Raw genomic sequence first — 27,357 nt, 5'->3', positions numbered from 1 at the left:
TTTTTGAGATACTAAAATAAATAGAATAAAGTTCTATTAGTCTAGAAAAATGGATAGGGTCACATAAGTAGAAATTCATTAAAAAAATATATTCAGTAACATGGCATATTGTTGATAAAATTAAAGTATGATAATTATGAAAATATAACCATTCTATAATAGTATTATAGTCAATTGCCCACATGAATATTTAGTTGTTAGTCGAGAGTTTATAATTTATAAAGAAAATAATTACATGTATCCATGTCATAGAAAGTTAAAAATATATATATCCTCAAAAATGATTTATGATAATATGATCAGTTTATAATTTACAACAAATATTCATCTCTCGATTTAAACATATTTCTAAAAGCATAACTCTTTGTAAATTGAAATAAAATATCAGTCATATAAAATAACTATTTATGAAATCAAAATTAAATAATTAATAAAAAAATAAAAAATAAATTTTTAATTTAAATTTAAAATGATGGTTGGATATATTTATTACAAGTTATAAAATTTATAGATCAGATTATCATAAATTTTTAGAAAAATATATTTATCAGTTTGATAAGAAAAATGTGCACTATACATTATATGAAAATAAAATCAATATATGGAAAATATATCAAAGGTGAGCAATTGCCCACCTATGGCTTAACCTAGATTTGTCCTTGCTTGTGATAAAAGAAATCAAGATTTAATTATATTTTTCTGCATAAAATCTTGTGTTAAATGAGAATAGATAGCTAAATATATAAGTAAAGAATTGGCCTAAAGATGACCGTCGTTGCAAGGCCAAAAAGTAAGAAAGACATGCGCATTGATGAAAATATGTGGGAGTGAATAATTAGGGTTTACCAATTAAAAACATTGTTTGTAGATTAAGTAAAGATAACAATAACATGAATGATTGGTCATGTGAGATAAGCAACAGCTTCCATGTGAGGCACCCATTATTACTGTGATTTTCTTAGGGGTCTTTTGTAATTGTTTGTTTGGTCATAAAAAGGGCACTTTTTGAATTTATTTATTTGATTTTTTAAAATCTTTTTAATTGATTTATTTGATTCTAAAATTTAATTTAAACAAGCCATGTTTAGATGTTTTTAAAAGTCGTTTTCAGAACTTAATTTTTTTTAATAGTATCTTTAGTTTCCAACAAAAATTTCAACCTCCTTTTCTAGTCATTTTGAATATCTCCCTGAAGTGTGTATTACTGGTGAGATTATAAGCAGTTTAAGGAAATTTCAAGTCAATTCATTCTTAATTATTAGTGTACGTACATTAGTTACATTACATGTGAATCTTCCATTTTGTGGGCTCCTTTATGGATCTACCCCTCGTTAAATTTTTATTTTTGGGTTATTATACTATACCTTTTTTAAAGATGATTATAAAAATATTGTTGTGCTAATTAGCTGGTAAATACTAGAACTAATTATAAAATACTATCTTAATTAAAAAAAATTGTAAAAATAAGACGGTGATACAAATCATAGTGAAATAAAATAAATCTTCCAATTGGACCACGGCGGTGGCACAGACCATAGAAACTACCACGGCCGCGATGCAATATGTTATGGCCATTGAACAATTTTATAAATGCTCTAAAATTAAATTTATGTAGTCCACTTCAAACAAAACATGTTTTAATTAGAAGTTAAAATAATTAATATCGGTGTTTGAATAAATAATGGATTAAATTATCAAAATTATATTTGAAATACTTTTACCAAAATTATATTTGAAATGTTTTATCAATTTAATCAAGACAGAAGAAATAGAATTTTGTAAAGAGAGATAATTAAGGGTGTAATGACCCGGCCAGTTAATAGCATAATCATATAAGAGGGTTTTTGATATTTGGGTGCCTCAAAGGCACCCAAAAATCCAATATAGTGCCTCTTCTGGAATTAATTCCAGAAGAGTGCCTGGGACCACGTGGTCCGCATTCTAGGAATGCGGACCACGTGGTGGTCCGCATTCCTAGAATGCGGACCACATTAATCACCTGATTAATATATAATCAGGTGATTAATGCATGTTCCGCATTCTAGGAATGCGGAACATGCTTCCCCAATGATTGGGGAGACAGTTTTGTCTCCCCAATCATTGGGGCAGCAATGATTGGGCACTAAAATGCCCAATCATTGCTGATTATTAAATTTTTAAAAATAAAAAATTGTTTAAATAATTATAAACTAAAAATTAATATAAAATAATTTTATTTTATTTAACTAATGATTTTAACAGACGATATTGACTAATGATTTTAACAGACGATACTGAATTTAACAAACGCTTAGAAATAAACGACAAAATTTAACAGACGATATAAATATTTATTTTATTTAACTAATGATTATAACAGACACTGATAACAAAATAACAATTATAACACACGAATATAATATACATAATATAGTAAACATACAACATATACTAAAATACAAAAATCGATAAATAAAGAAAAATATGAAATCTAATCCTCATATCTACGAGTCCTCGGTCTCTGTACCCTCAAACCGTGAGTCTCTCGTCGGTGCCGCGAGCTGTCTGTGATCGAGTGAAACTGTCTGGGTACCATCGATTGCCGACGCGATCAACAAGGTCATTTTGTATTTGCCATACAAATGAGTACCGTCGACGAACAAAACTGGCTTGCAAAAACGAAACCCTTCAATTGTCGGTTTGAAAGTCCAGAACATTCGGATGAACGTTACGACTTTCGGCTGAAGGATCCCGTCGGTGTACACCTCAGCGCCTACAAATCACAAGTTCAACAAAATTAGAATTATTACTTGAAGCAACTCGTTATATAACAAATTAGAGTTATTGCGTATACCTTCTGCATCCCAGAAAGATCCAGGGTTGACATGCATCATCTCGTTCATGAACTTGTGAACCATACCAAATGATTCATACCAGCCACCGTAAACATCAGCTATTGCCTTTTCCTTTGCATTCCAGGTTCGTTTATACGGAGGCCTAACTCCAAGTTGTTGCCAAATTCCAGCTCTGAGGGTATCGATCCGTATATCACGTTGCAGCTTTACTTGACCCTTGATATAGTCTGCGATTGCAACAGACCCAAAATTCCGATGGTTTGGATCAGGTAACAGCTGATTGCACGTGTGCGGGCCAATATATTTTGTCAACGTCCACGTCTGAGTTGCTTGCAGAAGTGTAGCGCGCAGCCACCATTTACATACAGGGTTCTGCCTGCAAGCCAACACTATTGTCGAGTTGGTAGTCCGGCGACCCTTGAACTCTCTTCCCACCCCGACCGAATAAGTAGTCGCACAAGCTCGGACGGCATCGCGATTTGGGAATACCATCCCTACTCGGAATTCCATCCCAGGATCCCACATAATCTTTTCATCATCCTCTGGGGCGACGTCAAAGTCGCAAAGATCCGCCGTTCTTACATGCTCAGGAAGTTGCGACTCATATTGTGAATCTGCTCCTAAGTCTTCCTCGACATCCTCTTCGTTGCTGTCGTAGAAATCCTCTTCTTCCTCTTCTTCCTCTTCACCACTACCCCTCTCAGACCCGCTTGAATCACCTAAGACCAACTGATCTAGTAAAGTCTTGTTGCGAACCACGGCCTCGTATTCCACGTACAATTCCAAAATCTCGAGTTGCGGATACCGCACGACCTCGTTCAGAATTCCAAACACATGCTCGTTATTCTCCACAGAAAACAACGAGTACGACCGTATCGCACCCTCAACTATTCTTGGAAGCCGGAAGTAGATTTTTGAAATTTCTACTTCCCCGTCGGTAGAAACTGCTCTTCTACAAATATTTTGTAATTCCTCGAAACTCATTCTCTCGCTAAGCGCCATATTAACCGGACGACCCCCGTGGTATTCTATTCCACACGGAGAACTCACAATACGGCCATCACACCATATCAACAAAGATATATTTGGACTCGTCATTTCTAATTAATAAACAGCAAATTTTAACACCGTTATATTTAAAATGCTAATCTTAAATTTATAGCGTTAACATATCAATCGTAATTACTATTACTTTATTTCTAATATTTTTTTCAAATAAAAATAAATTAAACATATCCTAATATAATTGTATGAAATTTCTAATTATACACTTCCTTATTACATGCATTTCTAAGTTATAATTAAAGTCTAATATTTTGCTATATGAAAATTAATTTTATAACAATTTTACATATTATTAAATTTCTAACATTTATAAACACTAAAATTATTTAATACAATAATTAAAAAAATTACACGTACTAACCTCTTGTAGTCCTTTAAATAAATATCGAATAAAAAATATAACACTTCACGAATAGATCCGTTTAGCTCCGAAATATAACTTCTTCCAACTTTTTCCCGAAATATTTTTCAAAATATAACCTCGAAACTACTTTTTTTTCTCCCCTCTACTCTCATTTTTTTTCTTTGATTTAGTAACTATTTTTTCTTACAAATCAAAAACCCCCCATCCCTTTTATAGGCAGCCTCACCGTTGGGAGCTGGTCTCCCAACGGCCAATTAAATGCGTTCCGCATTCCATGAATGCGGAACGCATTTAATTTACCGTTGGGAGACCAGCTCCCAACGGTAAATTGGCAGTGTTCCGCATTCCTAGAATGCGGAACACTGCTAATCAGATTTAATAATCTGATTAGCGTGGTCCGCATTCTAGGAATGCGGACCACCACGTGGTCCGCATTCCTAGAATGCGGACCACGTGGTCCCAGGCACTCTTCTGGAATTAATTCCAGAAGAGGCACTATATTGGATTTTTGGGTGCCTTTGAGGCACCCAAATATCAAAAACCCCATATAAGAGCACTGAATTTGTCATGAGAAGTTTAATTTGGGTGGGTTTCAGGGGAGTGCTCTCTTGAGAAGGAAAATAAGGAATTAGGGCAAACATTCCTTGATAAGCAATGTTGGAGGTGCCAACCGTTAAGGAGACATCTAGTTCATTCATGTTTCACATTATCTATGCAGTAGTATCACTAATTCTATTTTAAATAGAGAGAGACTATAATTAAAGAGCAAAAAATTACTTAATTGCTTGTTTAAAGTTTGATCAATGGTTGACTTGGGAATTGAGATGTATAGCTTTCCTCTGTTCTAATTACACCATGCTTTTTTCCAATCACTAATCCATATCCTTTTATCTATAACTATAAAAAATATTGAATAACTTTTAATAATTTACACATAAATCAAACTCATTCTAATGTAAAATTTTCATCACATTTGCCGTTCAATATATATGTTTATTGTTTTTTTTTTCTTTTTTCTCGCTCTTTTTTTTCTTGGCTTAATACATCATTTGACCCCTAAACTATACACTTTTATTCTCTGAGACTCTTAAACTAATTTGATATTCTATTGGACCTCTTAACTTTATTTTTTGTTCTATTTAACCCGTCAATTGTAATTTTTTTGCCGATCTGACCTTTTTCATCCAACGTGGCAAAAATGCGTGTTTTCAAACGCGTTGAAGCGCGTGAAGGATAATTAAAATGCATAACTTGTTCTATTGAACCCCCGAACTACACTATTTTGTTCTATTTGACCCCTAAACTTATTTTATTTTCCTATTGCACCTTCAAACTTTTAATTTTTACCCATTAACCTTCTCAAAAATACAATTATTTAACTTTCATCCATTTAATCTTCTAGAAAAATAAAAAATTATTGAAATTTAGTCAAATAATTACATAATATAACTTCTTGTACATGTATATATTTGTTTACATTTCAATAATGATAAAAGAAGTTTTGTCTTTTTAACGATATTATAAAATATATAAATTTACTATACTGTGATAATATTAAAAAAAAGACTGATTTTTTTAAAAAATTATAATTTTTAGTGTATTTCACGAATTTCCAATTATAAAAATTTTAATACACCAGCTTTTAATTTTTTGCAATTTCAAACTTTTCAAATCAATTCTGAATTTTTAAAATTTGTGTTAAAATTGGAAAACACGCTAAATTTCATGACTTTTAAAGCCTTAAATGATTTTTTCAAATAATATGTAAAGTACATCATTTTTTATTTTAGATTAAAAAAAATATTTAGACTTAATATATTTTTTGACCTCTAACCTTACCTTTTTATTTCCTATGACCTCTAAACTATTTTAGTGTTCCATTGGACCTCTTAACTACTTTTTTTATTCTATTTAACCCCATGTCAGCAAAGCCATGTCAGCAATTTTATCCACGTCATCGCGCGTGGTGTGCACATTCCGAATGAGGGGTTAAATAGAACAAAAAAAAGAGTTAAGAGGTCCAAAAGAATACGAAATTAGTTTAGAGGTCGCAGAGAATAAAATGGTATAGTTTAGGGGTCAAATAATGTATTAAGCCTTTTTTTCTTCGATTCTGCCATTCTAAATAGACTTCCGTTCAATTTGTTTATGCTATGATCTTGACTTGAATGGTAATTATGCTATAACTGAAAAAAAAAAAAAACAATTCAGGACGCAAAATTTCTCTTAATTATATAAAGCAAGGCAACAATGGTTATCTTTTTATGTTCAATTTCAAGACATAAACACATTTAGCAGGTTTCTGTTTCTTTTTTTTTCCAACTTTTATAGCTCTACATTCAGAATCTGTAGCAGTAAATACTCCGATTTTAAATAAAATTCATCTATTTACATGAAAACGGCTTGAAATCACTTTGCATCGCAAAGACCGGTGGCTTCATTGCAGAAACCGTCGCGATCAAGTAGTTGTTGAGGAGGAGCACTTAGAAGAGGAGACGATGGACTACCGTACGCATTTCGCCTGCTGTTTCCGCAGCCTAAGCTTTTTCTAGTGCTTACTCCTGTTATTGGATTTGTTCCGTTCGCATACTTGCATAACGCCTTTTAAACAAAACAAAAAATTTAATTATGACCATAGCTTAATTAAACTCCCATGAAAACAACAAACATATACAAGTCATGATCTTAGTACCTGCTTTTGTAAGAGATCTATGACTGCATCGCTGAAATCGGCACCTTCGATTGTGGCGCCTCCGAGATCACTGCGAGTTAGAACTGATCGAACGAGCACTGCATTCGTCAGATTAGCTTCATTCAGGACCTGTTGGACGAAATCATAGCATACAGACAAACATCGGTCATTATTTTGCATAGCAAAGTTCTTTCTGTGCTGTAGGACAATCATACAATTGGATCATACCATTCGATCCATCAAGGTGTCGCTCAAATCTGCACCTGTTAATTGTCAAAATAAAACAACAAATTAGTGGCTGTCTCTTCCAAAAGTTTATCAATAATTATGGTTTTGAAGTCAAAATATATATTTGATAGCAATTTTTTTATTACGACAGAGATGTACCATGTAAATTATTTGTAATGATTATAACTTTGCACCATGCACATTATTTCATTTGTACACAAATTTTGATGCCAACAAACTATCCATAACAAAGGGTTAACATAAATGGTTTACAAACTTAATTAAGAAATACAGTTTATATCAGCATTTTTGTTTTGTTTTTTAATCTGTAAAAAAAGAGAGGAAAAAAAAACAAATAAAGGCCAATATACAATTTTGTCCTTCATTTCAGGTTCCTTTTAAAAAAATTAATTTTAATTTTTTTTTGTTTTAAAGCGATACCTAAAGTTGTTAAAAAACTGAATCTCTTTTAACAAAATTTTATTTTATTTTCGCTGACGTGGACACCATCTGATATAAATACATATAAATACGTGATATTTTATTTAATTTAGACATGAACAATTTATTATTATTAAAAATTTAACGATGTAAAAAAAAGTACAAACTGGACCCTTTATTAATTGATGTTATTTGTCGTCGATGTCAGCATGAGTAAAGATAAAAAAATCTTCTAAAATGGAGTCTATTTTATTATTTTTAATAGAAAAAGGGCAAATATGCCCCTAAAGTTGGGATTAGGAGTAAATATATACTTGAAATCTAAAAAGGGATAAGTAAGCCTCTAATGTCTTTAAAATGAGAAATAAGCTCCTAACGTCTTTAAAGGGAGAAAACAAATCCTTCTCCTAAACATCGTATTAATAATGTGTACACGGTGTGTAAATTTTGCTAACATGACATACATAACATTCCTAAATCCAAGTTAATAGAAAATCCTAATTTACGACGTGAAAATAAAACTAAAATTGTTTAATTAGGATTCTTGATTAATTTGGATTTGAAATATTAGGATTTTTAATTTTTGAAACTGTTTTCATTATAAAGAGAGCTGAAAATATGCAATTCGTGAATTTAAAAATGTTATGTGGGATTCATGTTCGTCATGTCAACAAAATCTACACACACAGTTCACACAATGTTAACATGTTTAGAAGAGCATATTTGCCTTTTTTTCAAAAAATGATAGGGGTTTATTTGCTTCTTTTTTAAAGACACTATAAGATTTATTTGTTCCTTTTTAGATTTTACGGGCATATTTATTCATTTTTCTGTTTTTTTAATAACTTTTGGTATTTATAAAAAAAAAACTTTTGGTACCATTTTGAATTAAAAAATTATTAAAACACAAATGTAAAATCAAACTAAAAAGTCAGTTTAACCATCCTTCTAATATATTTTAGGCCAAATGTTGTAAAAAGGCCAAACCTTTCACAAAAGTTTCACAAAAGTCCTGACCTTTCAATTTTGTCGATTTTGGCCAAAAACTGATTATTTGGTTTCACAAAAGTCCTGACCTTTCAATTTGGTCGATTTTGGCCAAAAATGGATTATTTGGTTTCACAAAAGTCCTGACCTTTCAATATTTGACATGCCACATAGGCGCCACATAGGTGTCACATAGGCAAATTGAAATCAAATTGAGAGTTGGCCACAATTGAAACCAAATAATTTGTTTTTGGCCAAAATCGACAAAATTGAAAGGTTAGGACTTTTGTGAAACGTTTATGAAAGGTTTGGCCTTTTTACAACATTTGGCCTATATTTTATCTGTGTTAAAATGAATACATTTAAATAAATTCAATGGAAAATAACAAACAAGACAACGTTGTCAACGGAGAATCTATAATTCTGCTAGTATCAAAATTGAATTTCAGAGTATTTGATCTGACCCAAAACCAAAACTTACAATTTAGATCATTATAATCTACAATTCTAACAAACTCTGAGACCAGAGAATGAGTTATTCTCCCTTCCACAAAAAGTTCTTCTTAAACCCTAATTAAATCTTTTGTCCACCCACCGCTTCATCACCATTCTAAACTCCTTCCCCTCCGCAAATCACCGCCTTACAGGTTTCTCTTGCCGTCATCGGCATACTTTTTAGTCGGATTAAGTTTGATCATCTTGAAGTTCTTTCTTTAAATAGGTAATTTTTGTTTATGCATTTTGTCAAACGCGAACAATTTTGGTTAATTACGTTTTTAAATTCCATATTTTTTGATGAAATTTAACCTAGTTGTTTGTTTGTATTCTATGTGGCAGAAGATAAGAAAAACCCTCTATATCTGCAAGAAAAAATCCATAAACCCTTTTATTGATTTTTTAATCACATAAGCCCTCAATGTTTTTCAAAATGGTGCAGTACAAATGAAACGTTAAAAACCCTTAATTTCACTTTTACCATCTTCCATCTTCACCCTCTGCAAATTTATGTCTACCCTTTTATCTGTGTTTCTTTTTCTTTTTCTTGAACTGCACTCTGTAATGGTTAAACAATATTTTCTTTCTGTGATTTTATTTTCTTTTGATCTATTTTTCATTCTCTTCTTTAATAAATACCCTTTTTGATGAATTTCTTGAACTCTGTCTCAGTCTTTTACCTGTTTATTTACTCCTATTGGTGTTCTAAAATACTACTTTAGAATTTAAAATTACAGCAGTTATTCTATTTTATATTTATGAAAGTTTTCTTGATTCGGTTGAATTTTAGTCAAATGATCCAAAAATTATAAGTTTTGGATTTATTTGTTAAAAATCCAGAAATTTGACTCTTATGATATTTTAGATCAAATTGAGGGGTGAAATGATGCTTTTGTTCATTTATGTTTTAAGTTGTATTCTTCCATTTCAGTACCTAAAGAAATTTTTAAGCATTCATGTTAAGTTCTTGTTTCTAGTCATTGCAAGGAAAATATCAAATCAGGAAAACTTTTTCCATGAGTGCCCTTTTAGTATTTTAAATTTCCTTCACTCCCAAATTGTTATTTGTTTAATTGTTTTTTGGCTATATTCATCCTAGTATGTGATCTAATGCAGATCATTGAAGTGTTCATAAAAAGGGATTTGATTCATTGAAAAGGTGTTCATAAAACAGAGTTGATTCTACAATGAGCTCCAACAGAAAGGTAGCTGCGGTTCGTGAATTTCCGGTTGGTTGTGGCCGAGATGTGTGTAATAGCTGGGTTCAGTCTGAGGTAGTTAAAGTTTATCCATCTAGAAAAAGGATCTCAGCTCTTAGAGACTTCCCTGAGGGTTGCGGAAGGCAGACTTCGCAAGTTTCTTTAGAAACCGATGCGATGGATCACATTATACTAAATGTTGAAAAGGATTTACTCAGAAAGCAAGGAGAGATAAATAGGAATAAAGAGAACCGAAAGAATGTCTCGAGTACGAGGCATATGTCGCAGTTGGATTATTTAAGCTCGGAGATTGCAAAGAAGAAAGTTCATGAGTATGACAAGATCGGAAAAATTGCTGGGCAGAATAGAAGGAATACATCGCACGAAATTGTGCAAGCACTGATGGCTGCTCCAAATTGTCCATGGAGTCAAGGGAAAAGGGTATATAAATCAATGAAAGCAAGTAATAGATTCAAAAGCACCTCAATGAAGCATCTATCTACTCAGGTTCATCAAAAGAAGAGTATTTTGAAGCATTTCATATGAACAATTCTAGAGCTACCGTTTCATCAGACTAGTGATATACTATGAAGGATTCTTGAAGGTTTTACCTGTAAAATTCGCCTTGTATGCAACCGCTTTCTCCATGTACGCACCATTGAATGTTGAACCACTAAAATCAGACTCTCTCATATCAGCTGATGTGAAATTGGCTCTTCTGCATCACCCATTTAAGTATTTGTAAGTATTCAATTGTGCACTATTTTAATTGAAAATTTCCATTTCTTTGCTTTGCTTTGCTTTGCTTTGCTTTCAATTAAATGGCAGGCCATAGTTCATTTTACCAGTAAAAAATAGATAGAGATAGAATAGTAATACAGTGAATTACCTGAAATTTTCATTCATATGCACTGCTTTCCTGCATAGTAATTGCAAAAATTGCAGATAAGCAAATTCTTAGATAAGTGGTGTTTAGAAATCCAAAAGCTAGCTTCAAAAAGAAACGAACCTGAGATCTGCCGAACCGAACTGAGCAGCTGATCCAATACCGAACTCGCCACGCATCTCCGCTTCAAACTTATTGAGATCAGCAACTGCAGGCGAACCGAAGCCAAAATTAACAACAGCGGCCGCCGCCAATGCAGTTGAAACTAGTTTACTCCAGTTGTTCTTGGACCTAGTTGTAGAACAATCTTCCTTTTCAAGGAAAAACCAGTCAGAATCTCAAACTGACCATTGTTAATCTTAGCAAACCTTTTCAAGTTATGTAAATTTACTTACCAAGAAATGGGTCCTGTCTTTGTGTGCCTAAGTGACAAGCTATGTGAAATGGCTTGGATTGAGAGGGCAGATGGTATGGAGATTTTGTGGATAAATTAGATTTGCTGATAAATTTAATGGATAATGGGGAGATTGATGCCATTGTTAAGATGATCTTAGTTTCTATATTGTTGATGTTCTGCTACAAAATACAAGAAAACATGTTTCGTCAGCTCTCTTGCTTTGCTTTATCCACTTATTTTTGCGTTGGCTAAGGATAAGTACACGTTTGTTATGTTGTTTGGACAGTCGATTGCCACTTGGTATTCCGAAGGAATACTTTTTTTCATAATAATTTGAAGTTTTAAACTAAATTTTGTATTTCTTCAAATAAATTCTTATTAACTTAAAGATAAAATTTAAAATAATTATTAATTACAACACTCTTTCTTGAAAAAAAGAAAAAAAAAGTAACCTCCTCTCCCTAACAACAATTCAACATTTATAGTTTAGAGATAAATAGTTTTTCACCTTGTAGGCGAAAACTATCTCCTTTTCTCTTTTCATACATTCATTAAAAATGCTTTAATCGTATTTTATTTGATATACACTCCAATCTCTATAGATGGAGTTTTTTTATTTAATTTTGAAAACTTGTTAAATATCCTTATCTTGTTTAAAGTAATACTGATTTGTATGTGAAGTATATTTGATTCTATCAATTTTTTTGAAGTTTTTTTGGTTTGCAACTCAAAAAAAATAATTTTTACTAATATCCTTGAACTAATAAAAGGTTAATGATATTTTTTCAATATTTATTTTGATGGTTTGTTTTACTATTTGGTTTTGATAACTGTTGATGATATTTACTTTCGGATTCCTTTTGAAGCTGGTGTTTGATGAAGTTTCAGTGGATCGAACAATTTACTAGTGTAGTCGAACGAGATTAAAATTAAGACCCTTGGACCAGCGTATTTTGTTTATTGTTGTATGCTAAGATCACACTTAAAATATGGCCTCCCATGTTCAGATGAACTTGAGAGGAGATTAGTTCTAATTATTTCAGTATTTGAGAATAGCATGATTAAATTTGAGGGATGGTAATGTGCTTCTTCCATTATCTAATAGATGGATGGACAAAATCCAGGCTTTTCTGTTGGGCTCCTAAGTAGCCCAAAATTGTACTATCTATAGATTTTGAAAAATTATTGGGGTTTTTTACACAAATCCCCTAAAAATGCTATGGTGTTTCACTTTTCCCTCACCATTTTGATTTTGGCAAAAATCTCTCAAAAAAAATAAAAAGTTTACAAAAATCCCTCATAACCCAAAATAAAAAAAAATGAGACAATATTGTCCTTGATATTTGTCAATATTTCATTGGTCTATGTTTGAATCAATCAAATGATGACACGTGGCAAATGTGGATTTGGTTAGATAAACTAACCACCCGCCACCGACCAATTTTCGGTCCGACCGGCCGGACCACCGCGGTCAACGCCGGTCAACGGCCGGACCACCGCGGTCAACGCCGGTCAACGGCCGGACCACCGCGGTCAACGGGCAATCAACTATAGTGGTGAGATTTTAAAAGAATTAAATAAAATATAAATTTGCTATTAGTAGGAATAGAACCCATGACCTCTCACTCTTAGTCCATGTGTCTAACCATCAAGGCAAGACATGTTTGTTGTCTTTATTTACTCTTTTATATATATACATATACTCTTTAATAATGTATAAGAAAGCATTTAAACTAAATATAAACATATTAAAATGGTTGATTATAAATAATATATTATTATAAAATACTAATAAAATATTACGCTTGTTAAAATTTAAATTAATTTATTCTAATTAAATTAATACTAGTGTAAATTAAATATTAACTTAAAGTAAATTAAGTTAAAATAAATTTATAAACTAATGTATTAGAAACACAATTAACTTAATGTCAACTCGATATAAACTCAAAATAAATTATATAAGTTAATTTAGTTGATATTAAGTTAGTTTTTAAAATTATAATAAATTTCTAAAAAAATTGCTTCAAATTGACATGTAACCTTCATCAAGTTTACGTTGAGTTGACATTAGGTTCACATCGAGTTGACATTAGGTTCACATTGAGTTTACATTGAGTTGATATTAAGTTACATTTCAAAATTAAAATAATTTACTTTTTCAGATTGACATTAAATTAATATTGAGTTGACATTAGGTTTGCATTGCATTGACATGATATTTACACTGAGTTGACATTAGGATTACATTGAATTGACATTACGTTTACATTGAGTCGACATTGAGTTGATATTAAGTCGACGTTGAGTTAATACTAAGTTAATTTTAAAATTATAATAATTTACTAAAACATTTACTTTGAATTGACATGTAGTTTACATCAATTTTACATTGAGTTGATATTAGATTTACATTCACTTGACATTGAGTCGACATTGAGTTGATATTAAGTTTAATTTATACTAAGTTTACATTTAGTTGATATTAGGTTTATATTGAGTTGACATTGAGTCGTCATTGAGTTTACATTGATTCGACGTTGAGTTGACATTATATTTATATTGGGTTGACACTGAATCATCATTGAATTTACATTGATTTGACGTTAAGTTGACATTAATTTACAAAAATAGTTGCAAAAAATCTTAAATAATTTACTTTCAATATACAATTAGTTTATTTTTAAAAGTATGAATTATAAAAAAATAATTTTACTATTATAATAAAAAATAATTTCATTTAAAATTTATAATTATTTATCAAAATATTTACTTTGAGTTGATATTTAGTGAACATTAAATTTACATTAAGTTGACATAAATTTATATTAAGTTCACATTAAGTTGACATTGAGTTCATATTAAGTTTATATTAAGTTTATATTGAGTCATCATTGAGTTTACATTGATTCGACGTTGAGTTGACATTAAGTTTATATTGGGTTGACACTGAGTCATCATTGAGTTTACATTGATTCGACGTTGAGTTGACATTAAATTTACATAAATCATTGCGAAAAATCTTAAATAATATACTTTCATTCTACAATTAGTTTATTTTTAAAAGTATGAATTATAAAAAAATAATTTTACTATTATAATAAAAAAAAATTTCATTTAAAATTTATAATTATTTATCAAAATATTTACTTTGAGTTGATATTTAGTGAACATTAAATTTACATTAAGTTGACATAAATTTATATTAAGTTTACTTTGAGTTTATATTAAGTTGACATTGAGTTCATATTAAGTTTATATTCAGTTCATTTATTTTAAATTTACTTTCGATTCATGTCAACAAAATCTTAGATAGTTTGCTTTTAAATTACTATTACTTTATTTGTCATTTTATAAATTATTTTTAATAGTATAAATAATAAAGTTAACATTAAGTTGTCATTGAGTTGACATTAAGTCGTTATTAGGTTTATATTGAATTTTTGCCCACCATGGCGGGTCCTACCACCACGTATCCGACCACGACCACCTCGGATTTGACCAACAAATCATTATATTTTTTAATTTTAACAAGTGAAATATCTTATTAGTCTTACTCATGTATTAATAAAGAGTGTAAAATATAAATATATGTATATTTTTATTTTTACTGTGTAAATATTTATTAAATAAATTAAATTAGACTTATTTAATAGTAACTTTAATTTAAACTGATATTTAGTTTATATTTAATTTATACTATAAAAATAATTTCATTCTAATAAATTTATAATTAGATGTATATAATATATATATACATTATAGAGCAAATGTTGACAGCAATAAGCCTTTGCCTTAATGGCAAAGCACTTGGTCATTCTTGTAAGAGGTCAAGGGTTCAAATCCCCTTAACCCCAATATGATGTTTTATTTAATTTTTAATTATTAAACAAGTATTAGTCCAACCATTAAAAATGGTCAGACCACCAACCATTGATGGTCCGACCGGCGTTCACCAGCATTGGTCTGACCGTTGACCGCGGTGGTCCGGCCGTTGACCGGCGTTGACCGCGGTGGTCCGGGCGTTGACCGGCGTTGACCGCGGTGGTCTGGCCGTTGACCGGCGTTGACCGCGGTGGTCCGACTGTTGGCCGGCTAATAACGGTCTGACCGGTGGTGATTCGGTTAGAATTGGCCGGTTTATGTAAAATGAGGAGAAATTATTAGGTGTAATGAAAACACAATAGGTAAAATACACCATAGGGATAAAATAGTAATCACAACTATTAAAAGGTAGGGATGAAAAGAATCTTTTAAAATTGAGGGATTTTTGCAAAAAAAAAAAAGTTGGGTGATTTATACAAACTTTTGAGTTTTTGGGTGATTTGGTGTAATTTTCTCAAATTATTAGGTAAGCACTAACATTAAAGCCTATTGGGATAAAGAACTGAATAACTGAATAAAAGTAAGCTCTTGGTTGTCTAAACTTTTAATGGGCCATTAAAACCGTCTCACCAACAGTCATAGGCTTAGATGCATTGCCCCAATATTAGGGCAAGGCATTGAGCCTTAGGGCTCCGATACAGATAACATAGCAACTGTTGTCCTAGTCTGCCTTAGTTGTTGATGTCCTGTTAACTCAAGTGGGCTACAATAAATTAAGGCTCCAACTCTATATCAGTTTGAGGCTTATCCTCATGATGGACGGAATAAATCCTCGATTTTTGTTATAAAAAAATAATTTTAAAAAAATGTTTGTAAAATTTAACCATCAAATTAAAAGTGTTTAGCCGTATCTCAAGGTCAAAATCTTTACAGTTTCACTTTGCACTTTCAAACGATTACAAATAGTTTCTAAAAAACACAATTTAAAATGTAAAAATCGTTTATTAAACAATTTATAAATGGATTTCATATGAACTCAAAACCAACAACTAAATATCCCAGAGATAACACCATCTTTGGAGGCCCAGTTAACGGTTTGAATCTTTCAGTGAATTGATTATAGCGTCTTTACCAATAATGACTAGAAGTTGTTCTTTGATAGTTCGCATTTGATCAATTAAATTATTTTAAATTTGGTACGAATCTAAGGATTCTTATGCTTTTTAAGTTTTAATTATTATTTTTTTCAATTGAAATACTATAATAAGAAATACTATAATATATATATAGTGGCAGCATGGCATGCATGCATAGTAATTGATGGTGGGGATGTACGTAAAAAGACTGTAAAGAGGCTATTTGTTGCTGTTTGAGGGGATATGAGGATCAATCTCTTCTTTCTTTCTTTGTAATAATGGTGGGGTTTGGTAGAATCCGATAAAGTTCATATCCCTCAATATCGCACATTTAGTGTCCTCTCCACTCCAAACTACTGACTATCTCTCCAACACCCATCTTTCTTTGTCTTTTTTTTTGGTAAGCTCATCCCGTTTTCAAGGCTTCGCCCTGACTAATCCGGATCCGACCCGCGTCGCGCATCTGGCATGGTGGGTGAGTCTGCCAGTGGGAATTTTCTGCATTCACAAGGACTCGAACCCGAGAACTTGCTTAAGCGGTACCAAACCGCTTACCACTTGCACCAACTCCCATTGGTTCTTTGTCTTTGATTATTCACACAAATCCATATCAAGAGAGTTTTATGGGGAAATTATGATAATTCAAAGCAGAGAAGCTTAGCTAGGTTCAAGAACTGCTTACATGTACATCCATAAACCTGAAGAAGATAGATCTTTTAAAATAACAAATCCACATTGTAAACCTCTAAGTTCTACTTTTTTAATTTAATTATAATAGGTGTCATGGACAAATCCCAATTATGAAATGACACTAATTTTAAGATTGATCCTTATTTGAGCCAAATTTGCTAGCTATAGGCAAAACTCTAATTCCAAATTTCAAAACGGCTGCATGAATGTGTACGATTTGAACCCACGATCTAACCTAAATTAGAAGACCGAGCGCTTTAGCAACCTTTAGGTGATACTTTAATTATAGGAATTGTTCATATTCGTAAACAAAAATTATATCCAACTCTTAATTTAAAATTATTTTTAGACATAATTTTTATTTTTAAATCTAATAAGTCTTTCATGTTTGTTTAAAAAATGACATGATATGTTAAGTAAAATAATTATTTGCCAATAATCCATTAAAAAAAAAGTGGGATTACGGGTTAAGCCCTTTGTGCTAAGTACGATAGCAGAGAGGTGGGAAGCTACTTAATTGGTGTGTGAGAGACGACTCGAGCCTTGAGCTCTTACAGAAAGAAAGAACCAAAAGTCAGCGAGCCATGCGTCAGGATTTTTCAGAACTTTTGCTGATAATTAAATTCCAGAGATTTGAGCTTGTCAGCTTGTATGTTCTAGCTAGGGTTTTATTATAGTCTGCAATCCTAATTCTTACGACCTATACTCATTTTTCAATGGAGTACTTGAATCATTTCAGCATAATCTGTGACATTACCCCCAACCTTTCGATTTTCGGCGACAACAATTAATAATAACTAAACAACAATGTTTTTACATAAGGTCTAATGTCTTAAAAAACCCCGACCTTTTAGCCCCTTTTCAATCATACCCTGACGTTGAAAATTTGTCAATTTTACCCTATTTTGCATTTTTGTGTTTCAATTGTACCTTGAAAAATTAAATTAACGTCTTTTGCGTTTGGAAATTTGTTTAAAACATTCTCCATGTCTCGCATATATTAATTGTATATTTTTATAATTTATTTAAATTTAGTTAAATTAATTAAGAATTTAAATTAGTGTTAATTTGATTATGGTTTTTAGTTAGTTTTTAAAAATAAAGGACTTATTTGTACTTTTTTGAATAAAAAAGAATTTAATTTTATGTTTAAACTTAATTAATTGAATAATTTCATCATTTAAGTAAAAAAATTAACAAAAATTAAAATATTGGGGTACAATTGAAAACGGAAAATTCAAAAGTGGGTAAAATTGACAAATTTTCAACGTCGGAGTGGAATTGAAAAAAAGTTTAAGGTTGAGAGTTTTTTGAGTGATTAGGCCTTTACATAACAGTAGTGATGACGACTATCAAATCTTTATGTTTTACTACTGAACTTGGATTTACCTCTAACAAAAGATAACTAAATAAATTCAAACAAAAAAATTACTTACGAGTCATTTAAAAGTTAATACCCATTTTAAGCTAAAGTATATAATTTTAGCCTTCAAATAAACAAAGTCAGACAAACATTTTATCTTTGTAATTGTCGAGATAAATAGAAATGTATTGAGGATTAATATATAACACAACTTTGCTAGTAAAATAAAATTTGATGATTAATCTGGATAACCTTCCGTAAAAATACTGTAATTTGATAATTGAATTTTTTTAATTGGCTCGACTTTATTTAGCTTTTTGTTTATTCATTATCAAGAATGGAAATTTAATCGACCGCTTAGCCAACCTTGGTTTTTCTCAGCCCATAGGCTTAAGTGTCTACAATAACGTTCTGGATGAAGTCAGGAGCTTACTTATGGAGGATATCATTGGTGTATCTTTTCCTCGTATGAGCAGACGGTCCTAAGCTGCTCTTTCTGGCTGTTGCCGGCTCTTCTTTTTATCAAAAAAAAAAAGAATGGAAATTTATTCCATTTTCCTTTTGTTTGTCGAAAGTGAATTTAGCCAAAAACCACTCATATATTAGCTTTTTTTCTATTACATTCTGAACTTATAAAATTGTCAAATACTACCTAGTTTTTGCATTTTTCACTTTCAGCTATATCTTAAATTTTCAATTTGGGACGATTTTCTTACTTAAGTGATGAAACCATTAAAAAAAATCTAAGAGTGTTGTAACATCCGGAAATTTAAAAAAAATAAAATAATATTATATAATTATAACATAATGGGTAAGGTTGTAATTTTACCCTTTTCTCAAATAAAACCCTAAACTTAATACAAGTCTATTTAAAAGAGGTTAATCAATTCTAATAGGGTTCAAACAAAAATAAAATTTAGCCGTCATTGAGAGAAATGAAAATTTGTAGTCCATGATTTTTGGTGAATTCTATCTCTACAGCTTCTAAGGTATTGTTTTCAACACTATAATATTATTTCTCTGAATATATAATTTAATTGAATATTAAATTTTCCACAAATAATTGTTTATCACGGTACACTGTGTTTTCAATATGAAGGTGTACTTTTGATCAATGAAGCTGTTTATGTTGAAATTTGATAAATTAATTAAAACCACAAATAAATAATTTTCTTTCTAATACACATAAATATATATACAACTTTGTACACGTTTCACAGGGCCAAGATAATGCCTTTTTGATTGAGCATTAAGGCTGCAAATCTAAGGCAGTTGGTGCATACAAACTTCACTTTTTCTATTCATAAATTGCTATATTAAACAAAGGAGAGAATTTCTAAAGTTTATATTTTTACATTTCTGTTCCTAAAATTATTAATCATAGCAATATGATTTGTTTAGATTTTGGTTAAATTGATGACATGTTTAATAAATATTTTTATACAAAAATAATAATAATAGTAATAGTAATATTTAATATGTTATAATATATACTTTAATGTAAATTAACAGTGTGTATTATAAATATTTTAGGAGACACATATAATATAGACCGCCGAGTAGAATCCTCATTTAATTAGATTATTACGCGATCGAGGTAAGTATAGTTGATTATATTTATGTATATTAATTAATTGCTAATTGTGAGTTATTTTATTAGGTGTTGTCATTTATTGTGATACATGATTATTATATGCTAGAGGTCTGAATGCGTATATGATTGTCTATTTGTTTTGGTTGCAATAACTATGTTATATGATTGTAAAATTTGAGCAGTATGATTATGCTGGATACATGTTTGTCAGTAACTGGTTATGCTTGATGAGACAATTTGTAAATAAATTTTGATAATTAAGAAAGTTGACAGTTTGCTTACCTGGGACTGATTATATCCAATGGTTTAGAGATGCGACGATTAAATTGTCGAATGATGAGATAAAGGTTGTGATCAATTTCTGCTAGGCACTTCGGTGCCGGGATATTCTCGGAAGCATAGAATATCTTGTGCGTTTTGCTAGACACTGGAGTGGTGTCGGGATACTAATGTGTTTGGTATCTTGTGCGATATAGATATTATTAATGTGATTTTTAATGGCCGGCAAACCATTGGATATGATTCAGATAGGGTAAGCAGGGCCCTAATTAAAGAAGTAAAATAAACAATGATTTAATTTGTTTGATTGTATATTTGGGATGGTATATGGGAGTTGATGGGTTTATGGTTGGATTAAAAGATTTTCTGTTGTTTATTTTATTTGTTGTTGTCATATATATATAAATATAATTAGCTATATTCTATTGAGTAGGCAGCTCACCCCTTGCCACCTATTTTTCAGGATATAGATAGCAGTGACTCATCCATCTAGATTCGTGCAATCAATCACTTGGCTTGGTTAGATGGGGTCAACAGTGTCATCGGAGTTTCGATTTTTATTTTAAATTCAAGTTTAAATCTATACGATAAATTAAATTTTATTTTTGAAATTAGCATTTGGTTTCTGATTTAAAACTGACATTTGTAAATTTAATGAATATGTATTATTTTGAGATCGTTAATAAATGTTTGAACTGGAAATTTTATGAGATTAAATTTGAATTGGGTTTTTAAGTTAATTTTTAATATAAATTCAAGAGGGGTGCTACATTTAATGGTATCAGAGCGGGTATACGTTTCAGGTTACCCGACATGTTTTTAAAGAGAGTTATTAAAGGATGATGTTTTATAATGAACCTGTTGACCCGATAGTTAGTATGGATGAGTCAGTAGAGTCGGTAGAGTTAGTTTCGTTTCATAACAGTCTCTAGTTATATTATTGTCATTATGATAGGTTCTTTTATTGTGTTTGTTTGTAATTGGTATTTATTTTATGAGGATGTTATTTTATTCATATATAAAATTAAACTCTTTTATCTTAAATACTGATGATTTAAAATTCAATAATTTTATTTTATATAGAATATAAGTTGAAAACCGATTTGCTATATTTAGTGAGAATGAGATGAATAATAATAATAAAAAGATTATATTAATAATGTTTGAATTTTGTTTCATCTATTAGATTTCATGTTTGTTTGTTTTTAGAAATGGTGTTTTAAATTGACTTTCGGCTTAATTATTAATGTGAAATTAGTTTCAAAAAGGTTAGCTTTTTAATTGGTAATGAGGGGAGAATTTATTAAGGCTTTTGAAATTTTAAATTCACTGCCAGTCTTTGATAAAATTAATTTTTATTATTTTATAACGTCAAAAAAAAAATTGATTTGCTTGGAAATTTGTTAATTGAATTAAGAGAATGATTAGTGTGATTAAATGCTGAAAAGATCTATAAGAAAAAGAATAGAGATGAAAGTTAGTTGTATTTTGTCTTTAAAAAAAAAATTAAAAATATGTAACGTTTGAGTGCAATTTATCATTGGAAGATCAAGATTTTTTTTTAATTTTGGAGTGCGATTTATGATAAGCTTTTAGTGATAAGTTTCTTGTATTATATAATAATATTAAGTTGAACTTTTGAAAGCTGATCACACCTTATTTGATTAATGTGATTTTTACGATGACTTTATATTGCATGTATTTTTTTTTTTGTTGCGTTAGAATAGTATGATTTTATTTGTGATTGGTTCATGATTGATATTTCTAATGTCTAAACTCTTAAACAAAATTGATTTCGAAAAAAAAAATAGTAAAATCAAATTATGTATTGAGAATTAAGGGAATAAAACATTTATGAATTTTAATTATTTATTTAATTTACGTCTGTCATTTTTATTTTATTTTATTTGATATTTATGTATTAGTCTAAAATAAAATAAAAATTATTAAATGATATTTCATGTGTTATCTCTATAGTCGGGTTTTGCTAGATATCAATATAAATGATATTAACATTTAATAAAAACAAAATAAGAAAGAAAAATGATTTTATAATTGAATTAATGATTGTTGCTTTCATAATGTTTTTTTTAGCTTATTCATAGTAGATATAGAATTTATATTTTCTAGCATTGTTTGGTTTGATACATTAATATTTGATTTCTTTTAATTTAGACTACAACAATATTAACACTTTTGAGATGTATTATTCACATGATTCAATATGTACGTATAGTATGCATATTTTTATTTGTCCAATAATCCCTTAATCTTGATTTTTCTTTTTTTTGGATAAAGTGAAATAATATTGAATGTTGTTTCGTGATTTTATAATATTAGTTTATGATACAGATTGATAATATTGACGTTTTTAATTATTCTTACAATATTTCCGCATCGACTTATTTTAATATAGTTATAAAATCAGTGTCTTTTTGGAACATTTGTAGCATGTATAACTTTTATATTAATTTTGATAGTAGGACATTGGTATTGAATATTTAAGTCTTTACAAAAAAAAAAAAATATAAGCCATGACATTAAAAGTTGGTTACTTTGTTTTCAGGTTGGAATTTTTTTTTTCTTTATAATTTTACTGTTATAATTTAATTGAAATTAGTTTTCGTGAGTATGATCTTGGACTTCATGTCAAGTGCTAATTTATTATATATATTAAAAAAATTGTTACTGCTCAAGTAAAAGTTTATATAATATTTTTATTATCACATTTTAAGTTAATGTGTGTTTATCATAATAGATAGAATAATATATTTCTTTTAATAGAAATAAGTTATGATAATTCAATGGTTACCATATAGATTGTACTTCTAGAAAAGAGCAAGAATTGTATTTATTTATTTTTTGCTTGCCGCTTAATAACTTTATAAAGTAACAAAGTATAGACTATTTTCTATTTCATTGATAATTTTGAAAAAAAAATGGTCGATAATTTTACAAACTGCAATTTTTTTTGTCGAATTGGTGTGCTAAATGATAGATTGTTGATATCTTTCGGTAACGTATTGATTTAATGAGCATAACTGGCAAATAATGTTGTTGGAGCAAGTTTTTATTTTTTTTATTTTTTATCATTTTTTTTATATAAAAAAAATTACGATTAATTTGATAGTCTTTTCGTCTAAGTTAATTAATGTGATACATTTAATTTCTTTTCTTTTGTTGGTGGATTTAAATCAGCTGTAATTTTTAATTGAGTTTGAAATTTATGAATTTAATTTTTTTTTCTTGATATGGATCTTAATGAGGCTTTTGATTATACCTTTTAAGGAAGTAATTTTACAGTTTAAGTAGTGAAGAATGAATGGATATTTCTGAGGTCACTAGTTTGACGATTAAATAATTTTATTATTTTTGGAGTGCGCTCTCATTTAATTTTTTTCTTTTAATAATTTAATAATTCAAGAAAAAAAAAGTCTTTAACTTAAATGTACTAGTATCAAGCACATATTAAATCACCTTATAAATTTAACTGTCTATATTTATATATTATCTTTTTTTATTTTTGTTGTAATTGTGACTATTAATTTATTTATTTCACTGTTTGGTATCTGCTCAAAGTTTTATGTGTTAAATTTTATTTTGATTTGTTTAGCTGATTATATGAAGATTTGATTTGCAATTGCAAATTTATGAGATTTGTTAGTTACGTTGTTTCATAAACCTTTTATCATGAGAATAGTCTTGTAAATGTGAATTAAAATTTTATTTGTCCATATGGGAGAGTGTTATAGATACTAAAGCTAAGCGAGTTAGTCGAGTTAAAAAAAAAAAGAAAATCATATGAAAATATATATTTCCATATAAGGATTATTGTGACGAACTAAACTTTGATAATTGAGGGTGGATTGGATGATACATCACAAGACCGTATGGATTAGAATATTATATGGATGTCTATATTTAAATTTAAAATATAAATATGTAAATTTCAGGGACGAAATTCTTTTAAAGAGGAAAGAAAATGTTCTCTCATTTTAATGTTATTTTAATTTAATCAAAAGAGAAAAAAATAAAGTTTTTAGCTCAAATGAACTAGTAGCAAGAATAAATTAATTGTTGCTTGTCCTATAAAGCGTATCATCTATATCTATGCATTGTTGCGTATATTTTTTTGTGACTGATGAATTTTATAATTTTATTTTGAACTTATTATGCTTTTTTCAGTCTGTTTAGCTGAGTTAGTTATTGGACTTTTGGTTCAGTATTGCTTTTTTTTTCTTTTTTTTTTTACATTGATTAATTATGTTGGTGTATTAAATGACTATTTATCATAGAATTGTTATGCTAGAGTTTATGACAAAAAAACAGATGTTTAGATTTGATTTAACAACTAATCTGTATATTATAGGGAATATTATAGTTATTGAAGTGAAGTGATAGGATATCAAATAATAGAAAAAAAATGGAAATATATATTTCATATAGAGATAATTGTGGAGGATTGCGGTTTATTATAATTTCTAAGGATTGATCGAATAACATATTTTAAGATGGTGTGCGTTAGAAATTTTTGTGAGCATCAAGATTTTTAATTAATTTTTGCTTAGTAAATAAGTAAATTTCGAGGACGAAATTTTTTTTAAGAAGGGAAGAAATGTAACATCCGGAAATTTAAAAAAAATAAAATAATATTATATAATTATAACATAATGGGTAAGGTTGTAATTTTACCCTTTTCTCAAATAAAACCCTAAACTTAATACAAGTCTATTTAAAAGAGGTTAATCAATTCTAATAGGGTTCAAACAAAAATAAAATTTAGCCGTCATTGAGAGAAATGAAAATTTGTAGTCCATGATTTTTGGTGAATTCTATCTCTACAGCTTCTAAGGTATTGTTTTCAACACTATAATATTATTTCTCTGAATATATAATTTAATTGAATATTAAATTTTCCACAAATAATTGTTTATCACGGTACACTGTGTTTTCAATATGAAGGTGTACTTTTGATCAATGAAGCTGTTTATGTTGAAATTTGATAAATTAATTAAAACCACAAATAAATAATTTTCTTTCTAATACACATAAATATATATACAACTTTGTACACGTTTCACAGGGCCAAGATAATGCCTTTTTGATTGAGCATTAAGGCTGCAAATCTAAGGCAGTTGGTGCATACAAACTTCACTTTTTCTATTCATAAATTGCTATATTAAACAAAGGAGAGAATTTCTAAAGTTTATATTTTTACATTTCTGTTCCTAAAATTATTAATCATAGCAATATGATTTGTTTAGATTTTGGTTAAATTGATGACATGTTTAATAAATATTTTTATACAAAAATAATAATAATAGTAATAGTAATATTTAATATGTTATAATATATACTTTAATGTAAATTAACAGTGTGTATTATAAATATTTTAGGAGACACATATAATATAGACCGCCGAGTAGAATCCTCATTTAATTAGATTATTACGCGATCGAGGTAAGTATAGTTGATTATATTTATGTATATTAATTAATTGCTAATTGTGAGTTATTTTATTAGGTGTTGTCATTTATTGTGATACATGATTATTATATGCTAGAGGTCTGAATGCGTATATGATTGTCTATTTGTTTTGGTTGCAATAACTATGTTATATGATTGTAAAATTTGAGCAGTATGATTATGCTGGATACATGTTTGTCAGTAACTGGTTATGCTTGATGAGACAATTTGTAAATAAATTTTGATAATTAAGAAAGTTGACAGTTTGCTTACCTGGGACTGATTATATCCAATGGTTTAGAGATGCGACGATTAAATTGTCGAATGATGAGATAAAGGTTGTGATCAATTTCTGCTAGGCACTTCGGTGCCGGGATATTCTCGGAAGCATAGAATATCTTGTGCGTTTTGCTAGACACTGGAGTGGTGTCGGGATACTAATGTGTTTGGTATCTTGTGCGATATAGATATTATTAATGTGATTTTTAATGGCCGGCAAACCATTGGATATGATTCAGATAGGGTAAGCAGGGCCCTAATTAAAGAAGTAAAATAAACAATGATTTAATTTGTTTGATTGTATATTTGGGATGGTATATGGGAGTTGATGGGTTTATGGTTGGATTAAAAGATTTTCTGTTGTTTATTTTATTTGTTGTTGTCATATATATATAAATATAATTAGCTATATTCTATTGAGTAGGCAGCTCACCCCTTGCCACCTATTTTTCAGGATATAGATAGCAGTGACTCATCCATCTAGATTCGTGCAATCAATCACTTGGCTTGGTTAGATGGGGTCAACAGTGTCATCGGAGTTTCGATTTTTATTTTAAATTCAAGTTTAAATCTATACGATAAATTAAATTTTATTTTTGAAATTAGCATTTGGTTTCTGATTTAAAACTGACATTTGTAAATTTAATGAATATGTATTATTTTGAGATCGTTAATAAATGTTTGAACTGGAAATTTTATGAGATTAAATTTGAATTGGGTTTTTAAGTTAATTTTTAATATAAATTCAAGAGGGGTGCTACAGTTTTTTTTTGCTTAAAAAAATTTAAATAAGTCATTCAACATTTAAATCTAAACTAGAATTTTAATAAATTTAACTAAACCTAAATTAATTTATTAGATATATAATTAATTTTTTAACTTTTATTAAAAATATTAAAAATCGTCATACTCATCCCGACATTAAAATTGCCTCTTACCATGCCGCTGCCCACGGTTGTCTTTTTTAATCTATATAGGGAAGACTAATCAGATGAGTTCGTGGTCCAATGACAAATATGAACTAATATGGTTCGTATTCCCACAGAAAAGATGAACCCAATTTCATCTTTTTTAAGAGGAACCCAAATCGGGTTTGTTTTAAGGAGGAGGATCGGCGGTCCGGAAAAGGACGATTGC

The 27,357-nt window shown here is 29.6% G+C and overlaps 3 protein-coding genes and 2 long non-coding RNA genes across 6 annotated transcripts; 3 read left to right on the top strand and 2 right to left on the bottom strand.

Moving 5' to 3' along the window:
• Positions 1-2,483: 2,483 nt before the first annotated feature.
• Positions 2,484-4,642, bottom strand: LOC126678668 (uncharacterized). The gene is made up of 3 exons (XM_050373563.2): positions 4,261-4,642; positions 2,834-3,934; positions 2,484-2,752 (listed from the first exon to the last, which is right to left on the bottom strand). Exons 2-3 carry the CDS (start codon positions 3,930-3,932, stop codon positions 2,484-2,486), a joined length of 1,368 nt encoding a protein of 455 aa, XP_050229520.1. The 5' UTR covers positions 3,933-3,934; positions 4,261-4,642.
• A 1,836-nt stretch (positions 4,643-6,478) lies between these two features.
• On the bottom strand, positions 6,479-11,829 carry LOC126677942 (thylakoid lumenal protein TL20.3, chloroplastic). 2 transcript variants are annotated; one of them, XM_050372758.2, is made up of 7 exons: positions 11,587-11,829; positions 11,315-11,498; positions 11,195-11,224; positions 10,917-11,023; positions 7,184-7,218; positions 6,956-7,084; positions 6,479-6,864 (listed from the first exon to the last, which is right to left on the bottom strand). In XM_050372758.2, exons 1-7 carry the CDS (start codon positions 11,726-11,728, stop codon positions 6,673-6,675), a joined length of 819 nt encoding a protein of 272 aa, XP_050228715.1. In that variant the 5' UTR covers positions 11,729-11,829; the 3' UTR covers positions 6,479-6,672. The 2 variants fall into 2 exon arrangements, with proteins under 2 accessions (XP_050228715.1, XP_050228716.1); XM_050372759.2 differs by having other exon boundaries at positions 11,315-11,502; positions 11,587-11,719.
• Positions 8,954-11,499, top strand: LOC130015396 (uncharacterized). Its single transcript, XM_056105453.1, has 2 exons — positions 8,954-9,332; positions 10,223-11,499. Exon 2 carries the CDS (start codon positions 10,294-10,296, stop codon positions 10,849-10,851), a length of 558 nt encoding a protein of 185 aa, XP_055961428.1. The 5' UTR covers positions 8,954-9,332; positions 10,223-10,293; the 3' UTR covers positions 10,852-11,499.
• Positions 11,830-19,379: 7,550 nt separating the features above from the next.
• On the top strand, positions 19,380-21,449 carry LOC126679023 (uncharacterized). Its single transcript, XR_007640788.2, has 3 exons — positions 19,380-19,591; positions 20,136-20,199; positions 20,939-21,449. It is a non-coding gene; the product is annotated as an uncharacterized LOC126679023 (long non-coding RNA).
• Positions 21,450-24,865: 3,416 nt separating this feature from the next.
• Positions 24,866-26,933, top strand: LOC126679024 (uncharacterized). Its single transcript, XR_007640789.2, has 3 exons — positions 24,866-25,327; positions 25,872-25,935; positions 26,675-26,933. It is a non-coding gene; the product is annotated as an uncharacterized LOC126679024 (long non-coding RNA).
• Positions 26,934-27,357: the final 424 nt, after the last annotated feature.

This window comes from Mercurialis annua, linkage group LG4 (assembly GCF_937616625.2).
Source record: "Mercurialis annua linkage group LG4, ddMerAnnu1.2, whole genome shotgun sequence".
Classification (NCBI taxonomy): domain Eukaryota; kingdom Viridiplantae; phylum Streptophyta; class Magnoliopsida; order Malpighiales; family Euphorbiaceae; genus Mercurialis; species Mercurialis annua.
The sequence above is the reverse complement of the archived record's forward strand: the minus strand, read 5'-3'. Positions and strand labels throughout refer to the sequence as shown.

What these genes read in the sequence shown, in the direction of transcription:
- LOC130015396 (XM_056105453.1), top strand. Translation starts at nt 10,294, where the DNA reads ATGAGCTCCAACAGAAAGGTAGCTGCGGTTCGTGAATTTCCGGTTGGT.
- LOC126677942 (XM_050372758.2), bottom strand. Translation starts at nt 11,728, where the DNA reads ATGGCATCAATCTCCCCATTATCCATTAAATTTATCAGCAAATCTAAT. An exon ending in ATACAAGGCGAATTTTACAG is followed by an intron (nt 7,219 to 10,916) that starts GTAAAACCTTCA and finishes GACAATTAACAG; the next exon opens with GTGCAGATTTGAGCGACACC. An exon ending in ACACCTTGATGGATCGAATG is followed by an intron (nt 7,085 to 7,183) that starts GTATGATCCAAT and finishes TTCGTCCAACAG; the next exon opens with GTCCTGAATGAAGCTAATCT.
- LOC126678668 (XM_050373563.2), bottom strand. Translation starts at nt 3,932, where the DNA reads ATGACGAGTCCAAATATATCTTTGTTGATATGGTGTGATGGCCGTATT. An exon ending in ATCTTTCTGGGATGCAGAAG is followed by an intron (nt 2,753 to 2,833) that starts GTATACGCAATA and finishes TGTGATTTGTAG; the next exon opens with GCGCTGAGGTGTACACCGAC.